Raw genomic sequence first — 21969 nt, forward strand, 5'->3', positions numbered from 1 at the left:
AATTTTCATGCCATGCTTACAATAATAATATTCAAATTATGCTAACTGCATGCAAGAAAAGATGCAGGCTAGCTTTCCCAACAGCAATTCCCTGGAACCACACCTAGCATGTCCTTGCTACCATTATCTAGGAATGGTACACACACACACACACACACACACACACACACACCTACTCCCTGCAACAAAGGCCACAGGCACACAAACCCACCTGCTGCAGATATACAGAAGATATACTAAAGTATTTGTATCCTGCCATTTGCACTAGAGATCTTTCTACCAATGCTGATGGGGGGGGTCTTTTTAAATTGCTACTTTCTGCAGCTTTTAAAGTATAAAACCTCCCAAAACAATTTGCAGCATTCATAAACAATATAGCATCAATAAAGATTGATACAATACAACAGAAGAGCATTGTAAGAGTACAATAAATGCATCAGTCAAACTAAACAACCTGTAAAAAGATGGGAAAGATATCAGAGATGGGACTAGGTGAGATTCCCTGAGGGGTGAAATCCAAAGACAAGGAACCACAACCAAAAATGCCTTTTTACAGGCATATTGCCTCATATGATGAAGGGACAACAGTAGGGATTCTTCTGGTGAGGATCTTAAAACCTAAACAGGCTTGTGTGGAAAGTTTTTGAGGTATCCTTTATAAAAGCCATTTTATTCTAATAGTGTTTCTATATATGTACTGTTGTGGTTGTACACTGCCCTGTGTGTTTTACTGAATGGTGCATAGAAAATGTCAACATAATTAAAATATTAATGAATATAGTTGTGCTCCTCCTAGCAGAAGACTGAAGCTAAATGTCCATTTTGGGGGCCAGGTGGGTGATGGGTGGATGAGTGGAGGATTAGGGTCTGAGAAGCCCCTTGACACCAATCTACCGTTCTGCCTCTACTTCCAGACCACACTGGCTTCTGCACAGTACACACAGAGGAGAGAGCAAGAGAAACCTGCTCCCACTTCTGGCACCAAGGAAATGATGGACATGTTAGCACTGCCTTGAGATGACCCATTCTGTAACAGATCAACCAGTTCAACCTTGGCAAATATTACTAAGAGCCAAATTACTACTGTGCAATTGAAGATCTTCAGTTGGACACCAGAGGAAGTGAGTAGCTTTCAAGTATTTCCTCCAGAGAAATCAATCTTCTCCCCCTCCTCACAAAACAAAAGTGTAGTTCCTCTGAGTAAAACAAGAAGTGCTTAAGGAGCAGCAAACCAAATGGAATCCCACCTGTTGACAGCTCTCCGCCAAAGATGATGGCTTTTGCCCCTGATGTTTTCACACAGTAAGTCAGAGAATCAAGACGCAAGTTGAAGTTGATGAGGGCCGCCTCGATGCCCACTTTGGCCATCCCTAGCCAGAAGCCTACAAACTCAGGTCGACTCTCCATAAAGATGGCAATGACATCACCAACTCGAAAGCCTTGCTGGTAGAAGAAGTTGGCCACAGCATTAGAATATTCATCCAGATGCCGGAAAGTCCATTTCTCATCAGTAGCTTCATAGATAAAGGCCACTTTTTCTGGATGTCGGCAGACCACATCCTGGAATATCTTGGGGACATTGCTCTTGGCTTTCCGGTGCCAGTACAATTTATATTTAACCTGTATGAGCACCGACAGCCCCCTGCAACAAGGAAAATCTAGTTACAATAGCACTTAACACAATGCTCCCTGCTCAGAGGGAAAGGCAGCAATATACCAGAGTATCGTCTTGTCCAGATACTCATTCTTCAAGATACAGATTTCACAGATATTAACTTCATTTAAGGAGCTACTTATATTGTGCCTGACCCACAGTCAGTTCCATGCCAAAATTACTTCATACAAAATAAATAAATAAATAAATAAAATTTCTGCATCTAAGCAATCTAAATTCTACACGCAGCTAAGTATGCATTCACCCTCCTTACTTTGAGAACAGCTAAGTATGCATTCACCCTCCTTACTTTGAGAACTTAATAATACAAGTTTGTTTTCACTATTTTGCACATTTTAGACTTTAATAGGCCTGTGGAGAGGGAGAGGCGAAGAGCTAGTCACAGCATACAAACTTTCCCAACCAGTGAAAAATGTAGTCACACACCTCTCTGGCTTCTTGAGATTTCATCAAGTGTCAGCCACGCATCTTCAATCATAGAATCATAGAGTTGGAAGAGACCACAAGGGCCATCGAGTCCAACCCCCTGCCAAGCAGGAAACACCATCAGAGCACTCCTGACATATGGTTGTCAAGCCTCTGCTTAAAGACCTCCAAAGAAGGAGACTCCACCACACTCCTTGGCAGCAAATTCCACTGTCGAACAGCTCTTACTGTCAGAAAGTTCTTCCTAATGTTTAGGTGGAATCACATCTTCAGTCATAAGGGCTAGAAATTTGTTTTTGTTTTTAAAAAGCCAGTATTCTTGAGGAAGCTGACCTTTATGCCCAATATCACGTTCTGGACTTGTTCTGCCCTCAGCTGCAGCATACAGACATAAATATCCTCAGTTCATCTAACCAAGTATATTTATGTCTTGACAGCTACTGGCACTTGATGCTTCAAAGGAAGCAACAATTTAAACTACTGTACTGGGAACTTGTGCCACAATCCACCCTCAATTAACAATTCCCAACACTCAAGACTTTCAAAGGCTGAACCCTTAGATATTATAGCTCCTGGTATCTTAGCTTATGAGCACCAATGGTTCAAAATTATCTGCATGAAACAGAGTCTGTTGTCAATGCAGAAAGGCATTTGTCTATTGCAGGGATGCCCAAATGGTCGACCGCAATCGATAGGTCGATCTCCAGTTGATAGCAGTCGATCGCCGGCTCAATTTCCTCCGCGGGGTAAAAAGAACATCCAGCCCCGCCCCCTCTCTCTGTCCTTCATTTGCACACAATTGCAAAAACAGAAGACGGAGTTTTTGCTGGCCGGTTTATTGTTTGGTTAGTGATTTATGGCATGCCCCCCCCCCCACAAAAACAGAAGAGCTTTTGGTTTCCCGCCTAAAAAAAGCTCACCAACTTTGGGTCTCTCCCCCCCCCCCCCATGGGTAGATCACTGCCAGTTTTTTATTCTGGGAGTAGATTGCAGTCTCTTGGGAGTTGGACATCCCTGTATTGAAATTAAAATCTGGTTCTAGCCAAAGTTGAGGAGGGGCACTCTACAAACCAAAAAGACATGCTGAATGTTAAGTATTTCTTACACAAGTACATACAAATAAAGTTTTTTTTTCATTCACTGTGAGATAATGTATAGCTGCCTCTTTGCTGCTTCCTGCTTAACTCACATTTTGGAATACTAAGAAGCAATGGTCTGTGGTATCCCACCCTGCCTATTTAATGCCAAGTGTTACGTGGGAGATTTCGGAAACTCAGGGGAAAAAATTCTACAACAACATCTTCCAGATAAATTGTTTCAAGTTTGGCTATCTTACTGTGAATTGTTTTAATGAAGTGTTGCATTTGGAGGTTAGGGGTTTAAAACAAAAGACTTCTAGTTCTGTGATAGCTGGGAATGTTTTTATACCTTTGAACACACCATAATACACCATAAGAGTTCAGAAGGTAACAATCTCCAGCTAATGGGAAGGAACAGAGAGCATTTGGAGCCAATATGTAGTTTTGAATTTGAAAAAAAAATATTTTGAGCTGTCAGGAGTGTCAACTTGCATAAAACATTGGGGAGGGGGGCCAAGTATGCCCTGCCCCATATATTTGATCACAAGACGCAGTGCACCCACACCATTTGAATGGCAATGCCCATCAACTTTGGGTGGGCCTGGCTGCCTTAAATATTTTAGGGGGTGCTGAAGAGTCCTCGGTCCCTGGGAGCTGGCTTCTAGGTGAACTGTAGTTGACGTTAAAATTAACAAGAGCCAAGCCTTGGATCTGGCTGAAACCGTTCCTATTTCAGCTGTGCTGTCTGTTTCTAGGAATGTTCCTGCCTCTATCATGGTCTGCTTGTATATGTGTAAATGAAGCAAGTGGTTACAAAAGGACACTAAGTGTCTGGTTCTCTCTCATCCAAAGGAAACTAAACTCCTAATTGACACGGGAATTTCTCACCCATCAGATTAGTGCAGAATATATACAAGCAGACATGTATGATTCCCTAGATCTCTCGGTCCATATAGCTCTTTGCAGAACCAAGGATGGAGATAAAACCATAGGGGCTGAGGCAGTTTTGGCCCCCTGAATGTATTTTTGAGGGGGCTGGGCCTCCTCCATTTTCAGAGGGCATTTGGCTCTGCCCCCTGGCTCCTCACAATGTCATATGTGACGTCAGGACAGAACAGGATAGAACAGTCATTCGTAAGTCCACACATCACTCCATGGTCAGGCCAGTCCTTCGCTTCTCTATGCCTACATCTTAGAGTAGTTTACATATAGAACCGGGGGGGGGGGGGTCAGGGGGGGGAACCATGGGTTGTATCCACCTAGAGTAGGCTTAAGTTGGTCCTGTTCATTAATTTCAATGGATCCACTTTGAGTAGAACTAACACTGGCTACAATCCTGTGAAAAATGTTCGTATTTTGCATGAAACTGCCACTTCATTCCGAGTCTAATGTTTTCAGATTTGCAGTCTGGAATGTCTTTAGACATGTGCTGTGACAGAAAGAGGAAAATGACTAAACAAGTGGCAGAAGAGGAGGGGAGATAGGAATAGGGCAAGAGGCTATAAAAGAAGCAAAAGAGCACAAAATTCCAACCCCTAAACACTGGGCCTGTATATTTTAAAAAAACTTCTTTGCATCTGAAAGCTTGAAAACAGAGATTTTAACACTTGCAAATTTTTCATTAGATTCTCTTATAATCTTAGGGCACAAGAATTAGGCTCATAGTAGCCCCTTGAAACAAGGTACACATTGGTTTCTGGCCTGCAACGTGCAGCTGCCATGCACAGAATTAAGTTGTGCATGTCATTGCAAGCCTCCATTGGTGCATTAGGTGGAAGGGGGACTGTAGATGCTGTTGGTCTTAGTATTACAGCCTGACAACACTTCCAGCATCTTTTAACAAGGTCCACTTGGCACCAAACCCTCCCTTCTGTGGCTTTGTCCCAATTTGTAAATAGTATATATGAAATAATATACAACAGAGGAAATCATTTACAGAATGTCCTTCATTCCCAACCAAGCATGGAGACGGGACACAACCCAGCCAGCAGAATACACGATGTGCACTCAGAAGGTGCAGGTTCAAAAGCATTACCTCTGCCCAAGAAATCAGGAAGCTGCAACAAGTTAGAGTATAAAACAGCTTCATAATGTATTAAAACATGTCAGTCAACTAGTGCAACTAAAGTAAAAATGTCTCCTTGCAGTGGACATGGTAGAGCACCCAAACAGACCTGAGCCCCAATACTTCATTTTAAAAATCAAGTGCTGTATTCAAAACATTTGATTAAAAATTGTAACATATGCTGGAACTACAGCATTTCACAGAAAAAAATCACTACTAATTTTCATTTACTTTATTACAGAAAGTTTTCCTGTAGTTTGTGCCCATTTTGATGAATGGGCAAGGTGAATCAGAAAGGGAACAAAAGGGAGTGGAGAAAGGAGGAACACTTTGCAATTTAAATGCTGTGTTTTCAGGTTCAATTTGTGTCTGAAAGCAACAAGGAGCAAGCAAAATTAACTCATTTGTAGAAGGGCTCTTAAAGATGACTCAAAGCAAATTATATTGCATACCTCCCATCCAGTCAGGGTTATGAGACATTAAGAATTATATTGACAAAAATTGGATAAAAGATGTACACCACCACTAGCAGCACAACCTTAGGGATATTTGCTTAGGAGTAAACCAACAGAGATTAAAAGTAAGTATGAATAGGATTGTATTTTAAGACTGCTGCACAATGCATGCTTAATCAGAAGGTAACCCCTCCAAATTCAATGAAGCTCACTGCTTCATAATTGTACTCAGGACTGCTGTGTTAATTATCTGCTATCCTGACTTTTAGTCTATACCAGACACTGAAAGCAACTTTTTGGTGTGGGTAACAGATCTTTCTGGTTTTTTGGATAATTTAAAACATCTTCCATTGTACAGTGGTACCTTGGTTCTCGAACTTAATCCGCTCCAGGAGTCTGTTCGACTCCCGAAACAGTCTGAAAACTAAGGTGCGGCTTCCAATTGGCTGCAGGAGCTTCCTGCACTCAAGAGGAAGCTGCATCGGACATCCAGTATCCGAAAAACGTTCGCAAACTGGAACACTTACTTCCGGGTTTGCGGTCTTTGGGAGCTGATTTGTTCAACAACTAAGCTGTTTGAGAACCAAGGTACCACTGTAATGGACAATTATGATCAATTTTGAAGTAGGAATTCCTTTTAGACTCATCAGGAAGATAATAATAAGTGCCACAGCATCAAGACATGACTAACAGGGCTGCACTAAACACATTCTGTACCAAAAATGTCATTTGCTGTTGATCTAAGGAAGACTGCCCAGAGGATTAGACCGCCAATACAAATCAATAACATTAAAAAAAAAATCCTACACATCCCTCCTGAGTGAAGCAGGAGTCTTGAGGGACTGGGGAGAAGAGAGACTGGTTTAGTAATAGGCTGTTGGCATTTCACCAAACGAGGCTTGCCTGTCACAATGACCCTGCCCTCAGCTCTGCCAGGAAAGAAACAGAAGAGTCTTTGCAAGCTTTAGCTGCACTTTCCACATTCTTAAGGGGGCTTTATTCTCTCCTGTTATTTCTCACTTGCCATGCAATGAGAGGAAGCAGAGATCCAGAGGACACTGAAAACCCCTGTAAGAAGTGAAGCAATCTTTGAGAATGCAGCAGCCCTAAATCCATTGACAACACAGGAATCTCAAGGACATATAATCTTGAAGAAAATAGGTGTCAATTTCAATTACAGAGCAAGGGACACAGGAGAGCAGTATGGATCTAACACACAGTTTATATCTTCAACCAAGAAAGCTCATCTATGGTTGTTTAGATGATTCTTCTTGTTACTGCCACTCTTGTGATTCTTTTGTACAGTGGTACCTCGGGTTACAGACGCTTCAGGTTACAGACTCCCCTAACCCAGTAATAGTACCTCGGGTTAAGAACTTTACTTCAGGATGAGAACAGAAATCGCGCAGCAGTGGCGCAGCAGCAGCGGGAGGCCCCAGTAGCCAAAGTGGTACCTCAGGTTAAGAACAGTTTCAGGTTAAGAACTGACCTCCAGAACAAATTAAGTTCTTAACCCGAGGTACAACTGTATTTGTTCTTTTATATGGTTGCATTGGTGGTTTTTCATTTATATTATAGTACCCCACCCTGCAGTGGCGAGCAGATTGAAAATATTTTGAATAATAATAAAACAAAGATCAAGAAACCCATATATACACATAAACTCCACACAGAATTCATGTTAATTTCTAGGTGTAAGTTATTTCCAAGTAGGAATTTGAATTTGGCTTTAAAATTATTTCCCCTTTCAAACTTTTAATTTATCTAATTTGGATTCTGAAGCATACAAATGAGATTTATCTCCTTTTATTATCACAACAATAGCATGATGTACATTGGACCAAGAATTAGTACCTGGCCCATGGATGTAGCCAAGGGGAAGCTGCTCCCCCCCCCCCAGATCAAGTAAAGCAATATAAATACTTAACATACTGATCAATCACATTGGCTCTGCCCCCCTTTCAAAAGTCCTGCGCCCCAACAAAGATCCTGGCTACGCTGATGACCGGGCCCCAAGCTTCATGGGTGAGTAGAATTTCTCAACATTTCTCACTATGTGTAGTTTCAGAATTCTTCACATTAACACCATTTATGTTTTTGAGCAGACAAATAGCTAACAAAACTTTAAGCAACCTTCTCTCCCACCTGCTACCCACCACAAATTAGTTCTCCCTTCAAGGTCGCAGCCTCCTGTGGAGCATTTCCTTTCAAAATGGAATCAGAAAAATGATTTTCACAACGTTTAGTTCAGCCCCAAATCTACCTCTAACCACTCAGTTACAACAGCTGAGGAATGGAATTTTATCAATAATATTTTATCTGCTTTTAACTGTGTATTTCCATATCAACAGCTTAGAGTCTTAGGAAGTGAGAGCTGTCTCTTTCAGTTGTACTGTGTTACCTCGGGTTACGTACGCTTCAGGTTACAGACTCCAATAACCCAGAAATAGTACCTCGGGTTAAGAACTTTGCTTCAGGATGAGAACAGAAATCGCGCGGCAGCAGCAGGAGGCCCCATTAGGTAAAGTGGTGCTTCAGGTTAAGAACAGTTTCAGGTTAAGAACAGACCTCCGGAACAAACCAAGTTCTTAACCCGAGGTACCACTGTATACGAATGGTATGGTACTTTGCTTCTGAAGCAATCTAGCAAATGCTTCACACACTGTTTCATTTCACAGTAAGAGTATTTCCATTCATGTGGGTGACCCGTTCAACGTAGCTTTGTCCCCAGATAAACTAACCTTGGGTCGCTTTCCTCATAAGTACAGTACACAAGACTGAATAAACAGAAGATTTAGAATGTTGTACCTTGATCATCTTTGGATTTATCAGCAGCAATAAATCCAATTTAGCACAAGTTCCACTTCCACTGAAGTCCTTAGCACACTGAGCCATATACAGGTCTATCGGGTGTGAGAACACCTTTATTATTTATGGCACAAGTGCCAAACCCTTTTCAGCCTGAGGGCCACACTGAGCGTCAGCCACTGTCCAAGCAGCATTGGGCATGGCCAAAGGATATGTGTGCGTACAGGCTCACTACAAATACAGCCAATAGTAGCTAGCATGGCTGAGGCTGCATTGCTCTTCCACCTCTCCAACATCTTGTGTCACTGCTGATACCAAAAGGGAGAGAGGAAAAGACAAGGCAGCATGGAACTCAACATGGTTTTTGGCTCAGCAACACAGCTAATCTAATGCCCTGTGCAGAGCTTCCTGTGACTGCATCCAGCACAACACAACACAGGCAGCACACATGCACTCGCTACACAAGCACATTCACAACACAGTTTTTTCACCAGACATGTAACCACAAAGTACACTCATCTTTTTCTCTTATTCTCCACACTCATGTGCACATGCAGCATTGCCAACCCTCACCACTCCAGTGCTGGGATGAGAGTGTCTGGAAATGTTGTGTTTTATACTCTTAAAGATCAGGCTCCAATCTTAGTTCTATGGTGCTCAGTGCAAAGATCAGAAAGAAAAACCCTCTATGTGGACTTTTGTTTAATTTCCTGATCAGAGGGGTGGTGAGCCACTTCTCACAGCATGAGGGGCCAGATCTGTGCCACAAGTTGGCCACCCCTGATTGATGTAAACAACAAACGAGCACATTACGATGCAAGAGGAAGTTGTACTTACAGGAGATCTCTCAAGGCTGTTTTAAAGATGATCCGGAGAAATGTCCAGCCACCAGTGCCAATGTAAATGCCCAGAGCAACTGCAATACTCCATGACCAGGCCAAGCCAAAAAAACGCATCAGGCCAAGAGAACCAAGTGAGGCAGTGCAAACGCCAATCATACGCATTCTAGAGAAAGAGATAGGCTGCAGTGTTAACCACTAAGTTCATTTGTTTTGCATCAACATTTTATTAAGTATGCAGTTGAGCAGTGTTAGAAACTCAAGATATATAAGCTAGATGCCAAATGGCTCCTTAAACCAGGATTAGCCGGGGGTCATTCCACGTCGGTTCAACATGGTGACGCCACCCACTTTCTCGGATTTTGATGAAACTTGGTGTACACCCTTCCCTTATGGTTGAAAGAAACCCCCTTAATCCCCCCCATCTCAAACGGTTTTAATTTTATAGCACTTCAAAATTTCGTGAAATCTGTGTTTCTGTCCCTCTTGAGATCCCCGGCCTTGTGTGCATTTTATTGTTTTTCTCCATAACCAATGATCAGATCTCTTTGAATTTTTACACAGAGATCAATAACATGATGAGGATTTCAGGAAAAAATACACCAGCACTCAAAAGATCTTATAAATGGCTTTAAAAAATGTATAAATGTAGCTTTTCTGGTGGAAAAACTAGGTTTAGGAAACCTAAATTTTCAGCGTTAGGGCACGATGCAATCAAAAGTTTTTGATGGCGAAAATTATTGCAAAGTCATGCTCTTTCTCAACAAAGAATAAAATTTATGGTTCTCTTATGTCTTGTAACAAAACTTTACGTTTTTTGGACATCGGGGGGTGGGATGGCTACTGGGTACAACTTTCCTACAATCCATAGCTGTAAAAGAAAAGCTGTAAAAGAAAAAAATAATGAAACAAAGTTCATCTTAAAATCTAAAATAATATTGGTGATTACAGGGTTGTTGTTGTTGTTTTTTCAAAAGTGCAGACTTGTTTTCAGTTTTGGGGTATTTAAAACTATGAAAATTGGCTATATCATGAAATCAATCTAAAAAAAAACCGGTCAGAAACTTTAAATGCTGACATGTAAGGAAATAAGACCTAGCAAGAAAAAGATTAAAAGTATGTAAAATTATGCATTATATTCAATTATGAGTACATCAAACCATATTTTTTTTAGATTGCCACTGAACACTGCCTCGAAACTTTCTCTGATCCCATATGTAGCACCTCTCAAAAGACTAGAATATTTTCTAGGTACAATTCAAGGTGCTGGGCTTGACTGAGAAACCTTGAAGACAAGGGAAACTGCCTCCTTCTCTTGTGAACGCCAAGATCAACAAATCGGTATTTAACAATGCCATCCGCACACTATGTTCTGATGCAAGTAATGAACAGAAAGGCTGTCCATTAACTGAAGCACAAGCCTGAGTATCATTCCAAAAAGTTACAAATACTCATTTCATTTTTTTACTTAGTGAAGGCTAAGGTAGCCAAGGTGAGAACTTTCACACTGAATATACTTAAATCCATTTTTAGTCCTGAGTCTTCAAGCTTGGAGAAAGAACACATTTTATGAACGAGTGAATGAAAGCTTAATGAAGGATTTGAAACAGGATGAGCAAGTAAGTTACTTGGCGAATAGAAAGGAGCAAATTGTTCCAGAAGTAGGGAACGGCATGCTAGAAGGGTACAAAGACAGGAGTGGCAAAAGGGAACAAAGGAGAATCAGTGTTGTTTTTGCTACAAAGCTGCACGCTCGAACACTTTCATTTAGCTGATTTTCTGTCTTGCACACTGTCTTGCAACACACACTCCTTTGACTAGACTCAAATACAATCCCATCATAACATAGTTAGCAACAGTCTGTCGGGGTGCAGGGTGCAAATGCTGCTTATGCACCAAGAAAACTGCATTATTTACCTAGTTAAATGACATAAAAAGTAAAAACAAAATCACCATGATAGGCAAGGAACATTATTTAGATAAGATAAAAGATTGTATCTCCTAAAGTCAGGAGCTAGATCCCAAGGCCTGTGAGGACACTTACTTGCTTGTCCTTAGTTACAATTTTCAACCTAATAATAAATATACTGCGTGTCAGTTGTGCACATTTACAGTCTGTACCTGAAAATATAATCTTCCTAGGGTTCCTTCTTTAAGTACAGCTTCCTCAATGTGTTTTATACTAGGGATCATGTGTTTGATACAGTCATGGATTCAGTTTAAAAAGATAACAATTGTAGTCCTTGTTTTAGCCTGTTTCTATTAAATTCAGATTTAACTTTTTTTTCTTTTGTTTTAAAACAATCTTACATTAACTAAATAGCAATAGCAATAATAATAATAATAATAATAATAATAATAATAATAAAAAAAAAAAATAAAAAATAAAACCTGGCTTCAAAAAACAACATCAATCATTCATCCCATTTCAGCTTCAAAATAAAATGCAGCTCCCTAGCATTTTAGGGTAAATGAAATAGCAGCACTACTTACAGGGAGGATGACTAATGCCATATAGAGAATTTCAAAGACAGAGACTGGATCTTTTAACAAATCCAACTCTGATCAAAGCATCTGTTTGACATTTAAAGCCCTAACCAGATTTCAGCTCCTGCGTACTTGAAGGATTGCCTCTGCCATGGGCTCTGATATCAGTGTCTATGGTGAGAGCATGATTACAGCTCACAAACACATGTTCATTAAGATTGGTGGGTATTTTGATATTTTCTATTGTTTAGACTGATTTTAATTTGGCAGAGCAATCCAAGCAATGGGGAAGCAAACTGACTCACGCCCACCAGCCATATGGTGGGACCACCTTTTCAAATCCCATGCTGAAGGGAGTGTTTTTCACCAGTGAGATCTCTCCTCTACTGGGTGTGTTATGTGCTTGTGGGTGTACTGTATTCTGCATCCTGCCACACCTCAGCCTGGTATATTTGGGGATTGAAGGGCAAGTTATATTATTACTGTTAAAGCCAAATGCTATCAATAAAATTCACAAAATGGATATTGAGGAGAGAGATTTCCTGAAGCAGATTCTTTGGATAACAGACGAACAGTTCAATACTGTACTATGCATGCCTACTCTGGTGTATGTTCCATGTTCAGCATATTAAACATCCATTAAGATTGCAGCCTTTGACTTTTAAGGTGACTTTCAACTTCAGTACTGGTTGCTACAGCAAAACAACTGAACTAGGAAGTTCTAAACCATTATGGGGTGAAATATGAGCAACATGTTTACAATGTTGTTTTACACAAACCTGGGCAAGGTGTAACAATGTGTGTTCCTGAATGAACCTTGAGGATATCCGACTCAGCCTTTTGGCTAAGATCAAGTGTGAAATGGAAAAAAATGCCAAAGGGCAAAAATTACAGCACATACTAAAGGGGTGAGAGGAGTTCTTTTTTTAAAAAAAAGTAAAAATATTTCAATACAGATATTTGGATTGAATTATTTATAATTATTGTAATAACAAAAAGGAATATTAATTCTAAAGCCAGTAAACCTAACATCTTATATACAGTGTTAGAAACTCAGATATGTAAGTTAGGTGCCTAACGGCTCCTTAAGCCAGGGTTACAGTTGCCAAAACAGAATGCCTAGATGCCATTTTGAGGCCGTCCGGCTCGAAAGCCATGTTTTTCAATACAGCTTGTTGGTTCCTGAAATTCATTCTGATTGTGCAGAAGAACTGATACAATTCTACAGGACATGTTGCTAGTGTGTGAAAACAGTCAAGACTCAAGGATTCCCAGGCATGCACCTCCAGATGGTGGAGATGTCAGGCACCCTCCTGGTGCCCAGGCATCTTCACTTGATTGCAGGTGGCCGATAGGCAAGTGCAAAATTTACCTGATGAATTTTCATCGCTGCTTATATAACAATCAGGGTGTACTTTAGTTCAAACAGAAGGGTAGTTGGGTAATTTTAGACTCTGGGCTTGACTGTCTTCCAATATCATGTCCAGCCTTTTTAGATGGTAGTGTGTATTATGTGCTTTGTTTACTTCAAAAAGTGATAAAGCCACTCCTGCTGTTTCAAGGTCCTTCTGCTCATTCTGCTAAGTAGGGCCAGAAACTTCTGCCCCAAGATACAGTCATACCTCGGGTTGAATGTGCTTCAGGTTGAGTGCTTTCGGGTTGCGCTCCGCGGCAACCCGGAAGTAATGGAGCGCGTTACTTCCGGGTTTCACCACTCGCGCATGTGCAGATGCTCAAAATGACATCACGCACATGCGCGGAAGCGACAAAACACGACCCACGCACGCGCAGACATGCCGTCACGTCTTAGGTTCTGTTCAGAATGCGAACGGGGCTCCGGAACAGATCCCGTTCGCATCCTGAGGTACCACTGTACTGATAACTTGGACACAGAATACCATCCCTAAAACCTTAGCTTCCACTGTACATTTTTAAAAAGATGTTTCTAGTCTTGAAAACTAGGAGCAGGTGGGGAGGTGAAACACTGCTGTGGAGTGCCACTGCAGCTTACAAGGACAGGGTCAGGCAGGAACAAGGAACGGGCTGCAGGAATGCACGGGCAGGGCCAATCTTGCACTCTTGTCATTGCACCCATAAGCACTGACCTCACCTCACCTCTGCCCTGCCCCACCCTCCTGGTAAGCTGCAGCTACACCAGTCAGTGTCAGGAGGACAACTCAGTAGCACCCTCCCACCACACCAGCTGCTCCCGTCAAAACTGCAGTGGGCACTATATGCAGAATAGTTACATGCAAGACTCTTAAAACTCAAGGGCACAAGGCAGTCTTCCAATGGTTAGGAAAAAAGGGTTCCCAGTGTTTTCTCGCATAGTTGCTATTCCTTCTTGCATCAACAATAAAATCTAATATTCCCTTTCTTCTCTGGAATTCCACTTCTTGCCAAATTCTTTTAAAATTCCAGTCTTAGAAGCAAAAACTCACTACACCAATTTACAGTATTCAGGAAATGCAATTCATTCTGCAACTATAAAAGTTGTGTGTGATGCCCAAATGCCTTGTACAGGTTGCATGAGGCAGTAGGTATCTGCTTTCTTGTTGCCCTGATCCCACAGAGAACTGTCACCACCATGCTCGAAGTTCAGCAGCAACAAGTGAATTCATGAATGGCATCTTGAAGCAGGTAACGCGTAACATTTTCTGTTGTAAGTCTCCTTATTCATTCATATATTTTTCTCCCCCTTGTTTCCAATTCCACAATGAGAGTATTGCTGAGTGCCACAAGGAAAGGTGTAACTTGGTTTTGCCCCCTGGATTTGGGGAGAATCTCCTGAACTACTCTAAGATCAAAGTCTTTCTGAGGAACAGAACCAGCCCCTTGAACTACTTCTAAAACAGCTACACCTATAGTTAAGATGTAAAAAGCCCTACCTTGGACCATTTGCCATCCTCTCTGACCAAAGTAAGGACTAAAATGTCTGTGTTATCCTTACACAAAAGATCATCAGATCATTAAGCCTTTCCTGCTCCTGGATTGTGGATGATGGGAGCTCTATCATCACCAGGATGACATCCTGCAAGCCAGTTTGCCAGCTCTTGGGCTTCAAGAACTGCCTTTCCCTTCTTTTCACATCTGTGGTATGTTAACTCCCAAACCAAGTTTTCAGAAGCATGCCCCTACTCACAATCCAGGCTTTTTTTTTGAGAGTCTTGAAGGGGATGATGCCCATTAGCATCTATGAAGTAGGACTAGAAGAGTGTGAGGAAGAGACTTCATGGCTTCATTTAAACGGCTGTCCAGGCATTTCTGGCAGCAGCCTCTGGCACACCTCAGTCCACCTCAGCTCTTATAGCTCTGCTACAGAGTCTTCTTGACCCACTCAGTGAAATCAGGGTGCACTGAGGTCCCTCCAACCACCCTTACATTAGGGTTGGGGGTTTAAGGAAGTAAAACAACTCTACAAAGAAGTCCAATGTTTCATATATTTGATCCCTACAATTCATTCTACAAGCAGAATTTTTCTTGGCACATTTTTTTGGGGGGGAGGGTGTAGTGTACATACAGCCCTACACAGAGTTAATAAGGTTGTGCCTTGTATAGTCACTAGTCAAGAAGTCATAGAATCATAGAGTTGGAATAGACCACAAGGGCCATCGAGTCCAACCCCCTGCCAAGCAGGAAACACCATCACAGCACTCCTGACATATGGTTGTCACGCCTCTGCTTAAAGACCTCCAAAGGAGACTCCACCACACTCCTTGGCAGCAAATTCCACTGTCGAACAGCTCTTACTGTCAGGAAGTTCTTCCTAATGTTTAGTCAATGTAATGTAGCATCCAGATAGTTGGACACAGGCAGGGAAAACCCAAAATCATACTCCTCTGTAGTCATGAAGCTATGAGTGATACAGGGCCAGTCACAAACTCTTGACCCGGTTTATGTCATAGGGCTGTTACAAGGATAAAATAAGATAACCCCTATACACACCACGCTGAGCTCTTTATAGAAGAGGCAGGATAAAAATATAACACACAGGCCTATTGCTGTCAATAATCACACATGCCCTATTCATCTGGGTTGGTAAATCCATGTATTATTTCCTATTCCTCAATTTGGCAATCCATGTTTGATCTTTATTATATTAGAGTCTGACCACACTGGCTTCTGTATTCAAAGTTAATAATCAGTCTCCCACAGAGACTGGAAGAAAATATTTAATTCCATGTACAAAAACTTCAACTTTAGAAACTAAATTTTAAGTGCCCTGTCAGAAAATTAACAATTCTGTGCAAAGAGAGATTAATTGGTAATAGGTTCAGATATACTTCTTCACGTAATGCACAGAAGAGGGTGGCACGAAAGCAAACACCAACAACAATGCCTGTTTCAGCTGGGCTGCCCCTTTCCCCCTTAGGGCCACTTCATTTCTAGATAGAAGTTTATTTCATAGAATTGTAGAACTGGAAGGGACCACAAGGCTCATCTAAATCCAACCTCCTGCAGTGCAAGAATCTTTCACACAATGTGAGGCTCAACACCGTGACTGTGGGATTAAGAATCTCTTAAGAGTCTCATGCTCTCTCGACTGAGCAAGGAAAGTGGCTTCCCCATTTCTTTTATTCACAAGAGAAGGCTAGAAATAAGCCCGCCCCCACTCTTTTTTCTGGACAGTTGGGAACATTAGGAAGAGGACTTAAAGATCTTGCCAGGTTTACTGTCGGCTTTGGGAATCCCTCAAAAAGAGTGTCTTGGGAATAGAGCTTCAGGAGACAGTGTTTGGTGGCATGTTATCTGTGGAAAGCAGTAGCTTTGGGTAAGAAAATGTTTTGACATGTTGAGATTCCTTTGCCAACTGCCAGCTTAGTCAAACTGTTTTAAGTTTTGGAAAGTCTGGTCAGGTATCTTCCTAGGTTGATGGCACTGAGGGTTGCCGTGAGACTTAACTGTGTGTACATAACTTATGGCTGCTTTAGCATAATGTGTGACAATATGAGCATGGTGAGCTTTCTCCCCACGCTCTTCTTATGTGATGAACTGGTGAGTGTGAATTTAGGACTGAGGTAACCACATCACCTGAAGGGATTTGAAGACTGGCCTTCAGTGCCTTGCAGATTGTCTACTGAATTTGCAGGGATTCCTCTGTCTGCTCATCTCTTGTCAAAAACATTTTGGATGCGTGGGTATGAGTCTCCAAATTCCCTACATCACCTAACCGTGCTTAAGTTTCAAAAGCTTTTTTCTGTTATCCTGCCTAAATCTGCTGTGTCTCAACTTGATTCTTGCCCTTCCCTTGTGACTCAGGTGAACAGCTCCATGTGATCTTTATTGCAGTCTAGATATTTGCCAACTGATATCATGTAGTGCTTTAATCTTCATTTCTCTAAGCTAAACAAGCACAGTTCCACCAACTTTTCCTTATGTCATAAATTCTGGACTCTTTGTTGTATCTAGTTGTATGTGTTGCTATCCAACATGCTCTCTGGATTTGTTTTTCTCCTCCTCTCCCCCTTTTAAAGTGTGGTGACTAAAAGCAGGTATGATACATCTGAGTCATAACCAGCACCAGTTTGGTTCTGTTGTAAATATTACCTTCTGGTAAAAACGTGCCTGCATAGAAATATGAGCATCAGCTTGATTCTTGGTTTATTGGTGATCAGACCTGGAACACGTGATTTTAGAAATATTTTTCATCTTTTTTCTGCAAGTATGGAAGATGAGCCTTCCTGGATTAAATCTACCAGGCTTGTAATTCTCGTTTTTTGACAGAATTACAAGCCTGGTAGATGAAGGGAACGCAGTGGATGTAGCCTACCTTGATTTCAGCAAGGCATTTGACAAGGTGCCCCATAATATTCTTGTAAAGAAGCTGGTAAAATGCGGACTTGACTATGCTACCACTCAGTGGATTTGTAACTGGCTGACTGACCGAACCCAAAGGGTGCTCATCAATGGTTCCTCTTCATCCTGGAGAAGAGTGACTAGTGGGGTGCCAGAGGGTTCTGTCTTGGGCCCGGTCTTATTCAACATCTTTCTCAACAACTTGGATGATGGACTCAAGGGCATCCTGATCAAATTTGCAGATGACACCAAACTGGGAGGGATGGCTAACACCCCAGAGGACAGAATCACACTTCAAAACGACCTTGACAGATTAGAGAACTGGGCCAAAACAAACAAGATGAATTTTAACAGGGAGAAATGTAAAGTATTGCACTTGGGCAAAAAAAATGAGAGGCACAAATACAAGATGGGTGACACCTGGCTTGAGAGCAGTACATGTGAAAAGGATCTAGGAGTCTTGGTTGACCACAAACTTGACATGAGCCAACAGTGTGACGCGGCAGCTAAAAAAGCCAATGCAATTCTGGGCTGCATCAATAGGAGTACAGCATCTAGATCAAGGGAAGTAATAGTGCCACTGTATTCTGCTCTGGTCAGACCTCACCTGGAGGACTGTGTCCAGTTCTGGGCACCACAGTTCAAGAAGGACACTGACAAACTGGAACGTGTCCAGAGGAGGGCAACCAAAATGGTCAAAGGCCTGGAAACGATGCCTTATGAGGAACGGCTAAGGGAGCTGGGCATGTTTAGCCTGGAGAAGAGGAGGTTAAGGGGTGATATGATAGCAATGTTCAAATATATAAAAGGATGTCACATAGAGGAGGGAGAAAGGTTGTTTTTCTGCTGCTCCAGAGAAGCGGACACGGAGCAATGGATCCAAACTACAAGAAAGAAGATTCCACCTAAACATTAGGAAGAACTTCCTGACAGTAAGAGCTGTTCGATAGTGGAATTTGCTGCCAAGGAGTGTGGTGGAGTCTCCTTCTTTGGAGGTCTTTAAGCAGAGGCTTGACAACCATTATGTCAGGAGTGCTCTGATGGTGTTTCCTGCTTGGCAGGGGGTTGGACTCGATGGCCCTTGTGGTCTCTTCCAACTCTATGATTCTATGAAATCAAATGTCTATTTGGTCCAGCATTCTGATTCCCGCAGTGGTCAGACGGATTCTTCTGGCATATTATATGCATGCAATGGCATTTCCTGACATTCTCCTAGCACAGGACCTCTCAAACTGTTGGCTGGCTAGCTCCCTCTTGCCATCCAGTCTCGTCTTCTGTCCGTTTGGCTAGTCTTTTCAGTGGCCATGGATGCATCGTGTGCCAGGGTTCATTTATACAGGCAGTTTTACAATATAGTAAAATGACATCCCTATGGGGCACCGGGATGGCACCCCACCCAGCCCGCGGGTCCGGGGGGGCGCTTCTCGCCAGGCTTCCTCCCGCGACCCTCCGAGCCCCATCTCTCGCGCCCCCTCCCAGCCGCTCTCCCCCTCCGTTGCCAGGCAATGGCACGGCGCCCCCCGCCCCCTCAGGAACCGTGGCGAGGGCAGCGCCCCCGTCGTCAAGGCAACGCACCAGCTCCCGTACCTCGCGCCGCCACCGCCCACCGCTCACTCGCGAGGCTTCTTCCACCTTCCGCCCGTCCGTCCGTCTCTCCGACGGCCGCTTCAGAGGAAGCACCGCCCCTCGACTCCACCGGCGGGCCCGGGGCGGGGCCTGGAGGCAAAAGCCCCGCCCCGAGACATCGAGCCCGGGAGGCCTAGAGAAAACGGGGGAGGGCGGAAGGCGAGGATGCTGGGAAGGCGGCGGAACGGAAAGAGGGGGCGGGGTTCCTGCTCTGCTTTGGCAATGGGAGGGGCTGCGAAGGCGGGAGGGGCACCTCGACGTCCTCGGTGGGTCGGACGGACTGCTCGGGAATGTTGTCCAGCCTTCCTCGTCCGTCTGTCTCTCACACAAACGCAACTCTTTCGATAACTGACTGGGTGGTTTTGGTTGTTGTCCGTTGGCAGCAACTCTACAGACCGAACTGACAGAAAGGGCCGCTTCCCGCCCTGGCCTCTGCAGGCTTGCTCCAGAAATGTTGTCAGGGTTGACTAGCCAGTGAGTTGCAGGGGGTTGGACTAGATGACCGTTGGGGTCCCTTCCAACTCGACAGTTCTCTACACAGAATGCGACTCTTGCTTTTCTCTTACGTTTGCTCTCGTCTGAAGCCCTCTCTTCAACTGGAGGGCTGCAGTCAGCCGCTGGGCTATAGCCCCATCTAAGCTGGGCTGCAGCAGCACCTCTCTTAAATATCATAGAATCATAGAATCTTTTTTTAAAATAATAATAATAATTTTTATTCATTTTTTTCCAATATAAAATTTATACAGTTCATACATCTTTTTTATATCCATTCTCTTTTTTGACTTCCCTCAACTTGACTGATACTCCTTCCCTTCTTGATTTCTTACACAATTCTAAAACCTTACTTCTATTATTTTTATAAATAAAATCTTATTTTACTCATAGTCTAACATTTCTTTTTACAGAGCTTCATTAAAGCTTACAAGCGTTATTTGATTATCACTTAATTTATGCATATACTCTGTAAACTTTTCCCAGTCTTCTATAAATCTTTGGTCTCGTCGATTTCGGATCCTTCCCGTCAGTCTATCAAGTTCTGCAAAGTCCGTCATCTTCAATCTCCATTCTTCTAATGTAGGTAGCTCCTCTTGCTTCCATTTCTGAGCCATCAGTATTCTTGCCACAGTCACTGCATATAAAAATAGCTTCCTTTCTTTCTTATTTATCTCATTCCCTGTAATACCAAGTAAAAACGCTTCTGGTTTCTTAACAAAGGTGTACTTAAACATTTTCTTCAATTCGTTATATATCATTTCCCAAAAGCTTTTTACTTTCTTACACTCCCACCACATATGATAGAATGTACCCTCTTTTTCTTTACATTTCCAACATTTGTTACATCCTTTATACATCCTTGCTAACTTCACTTGGTGTTACATACCATCGATACATCATTTTCATCACATTTTCTTTTATTGTTGTACATGCAGTGAATCTTAAACCTTTCCATAATTTCTCCCAATCCTCCATTTGTATATTATATCCAAAATCTTTGGCCCAGTCAATCATAACCGATTTTACCTCTTCATCTTTTGTATAGCATTCTAATAATATCTTATACATTTTAGCCAAAACTTTAATATCACTGTTTATTATTTCTTTCTGAAATTTCGACTCTTTATCCTCAAAACCTCTTAGTTTTAGATCTTTTTTAAACATTTCATTAATTTGAAAATAATGCAGCCAATCATTAACATGTTCCTTAACTTCTTCAAATGACTTCAACCTCCATTTACCTTCTGTTTTTATTATTAAATTCTGGTATGTTGCCCACCCCCTTTCATATTGATTTTTTTCACACAGCGCCTCTAGTGGTGACAACCAATATGGAGTTTTTACTTCCAACAAGTTTTTATACTTTTCCCATACCTCTATCAAAGACCTTATGGTGTGGTTTTCGAAACCTTTATGTACTCGCTTTTTGTCATACCATAAATAAGCATGCCACCCAAATCTATTATCAAAACCTTCTAGATCTAGCAAGTCAGTGTTTTCTAATTTCATCCATTCCTTCAACCAGCAGAGGCAAGATGCTTCATAATATAATTTCAGGTCTGGCAGGGCGAAGCCTCCTCTTTCTTTTAAATCAGTCAGTAGCTTAAACTTTATTCTCGGCTTCTTACCCTGCCATATAAACCTTGAAATTTCTCTTTGCCAGTTTTTAAAGGTAGCTGCCCCCCTGATTACTGGAACAGTTTGAAATAAAAATAACATCTTTGGTAGCACGTTCATTTTTATTATTGCACTTCTTCCCCAAAATGAGAATTTCATTCTTTCCCACACCTTTAAGTCTTTTTTAATCTTACTCCAAGTTGGTATGTAGTTATTCTGATACAAATCAATACTTCTGGGGGTTAACCAAACTCCTAAATATTTAACTTTCTTTACCACTTCTATTTCTAATTGTTGCTGCACTTTATCGGTAGTTTCTCGATCCATATTTTTACTAAACATTTTTGTCTTTTTCTTATTCAAGATAAATCCCGCCAATTGACCAAACTGTTCTATTTCATTCAAAACTTCTGTTACAGTATTTGTCGAATTTTCCAAAGTTAGTACCAAGTCATCGGCAAAGGCCTTAACCTTATATTGTTTACTTCCTACTGTTATCCCTTTTATCTGTTCATTGCCTCTTATTGCTCTTAAAAGGACTTCCAGTACCGTGATAAATAACAGTGGTGAAAGCGGACATCCTTACCTAGTTCCTTTAGTT

At 42.0% G+C, this 21969-nt stretch overlaps 1 protein-coding gene across 4 annotated transcripts in view; it reads right to left on the minus strand.

Moving 5' to 3' along the window:
* Nucleotides 1-19349, minus strand: part of SLC27A1 (solute carrier family 27 member 1) — a 57020-nt gene extending 37671 nt beyond the window's left edge. Inside the window, exons 1-3 of one of the 4 annotated variants that reach the window (XM_079967825.1) lie at nucleotides 19218-19349; nucleotides 9346-9513; nucleotides 1248-1642 (exon numbers count right to left, since the gene is read on the minus strand). In XM_079967825.1, coding sequence (XP_079823951.1) covers nucleotides 1248-1642; nucleotides 9346-9512 — 562 coding nt within the window. In that variant the 5' untranslated portion in view covers nucleotide 9513; nucleotides 19218-19349. Of the gene's footprint in view, nucleotides 1-1247; nucleotides 1643-9345; nucleotides 9514-17381; nucleotides 17522-19205 lie in introns of those variants that run through there. The other 3 variants (XM_079967826.1, XM_079967824.1, XM_079967827.1) reach the window with 3 other exon arrangements.
* Nucleotides 19350-21969: the final 2620 nt, after the last annotated feature.

This window comes from Podarcis cretensis, assembly GCF_951804945.1.
Source record: "Podarcis cretensis genome assembly, chromosome: 2".
In the NCBI taxonomy this organism is placed as follows: Eukaryota; Metazoa; Chordata; class Lepidosauria; order Squamata; family Lacertidae; genus Podarcis; species Podarcis cretensis.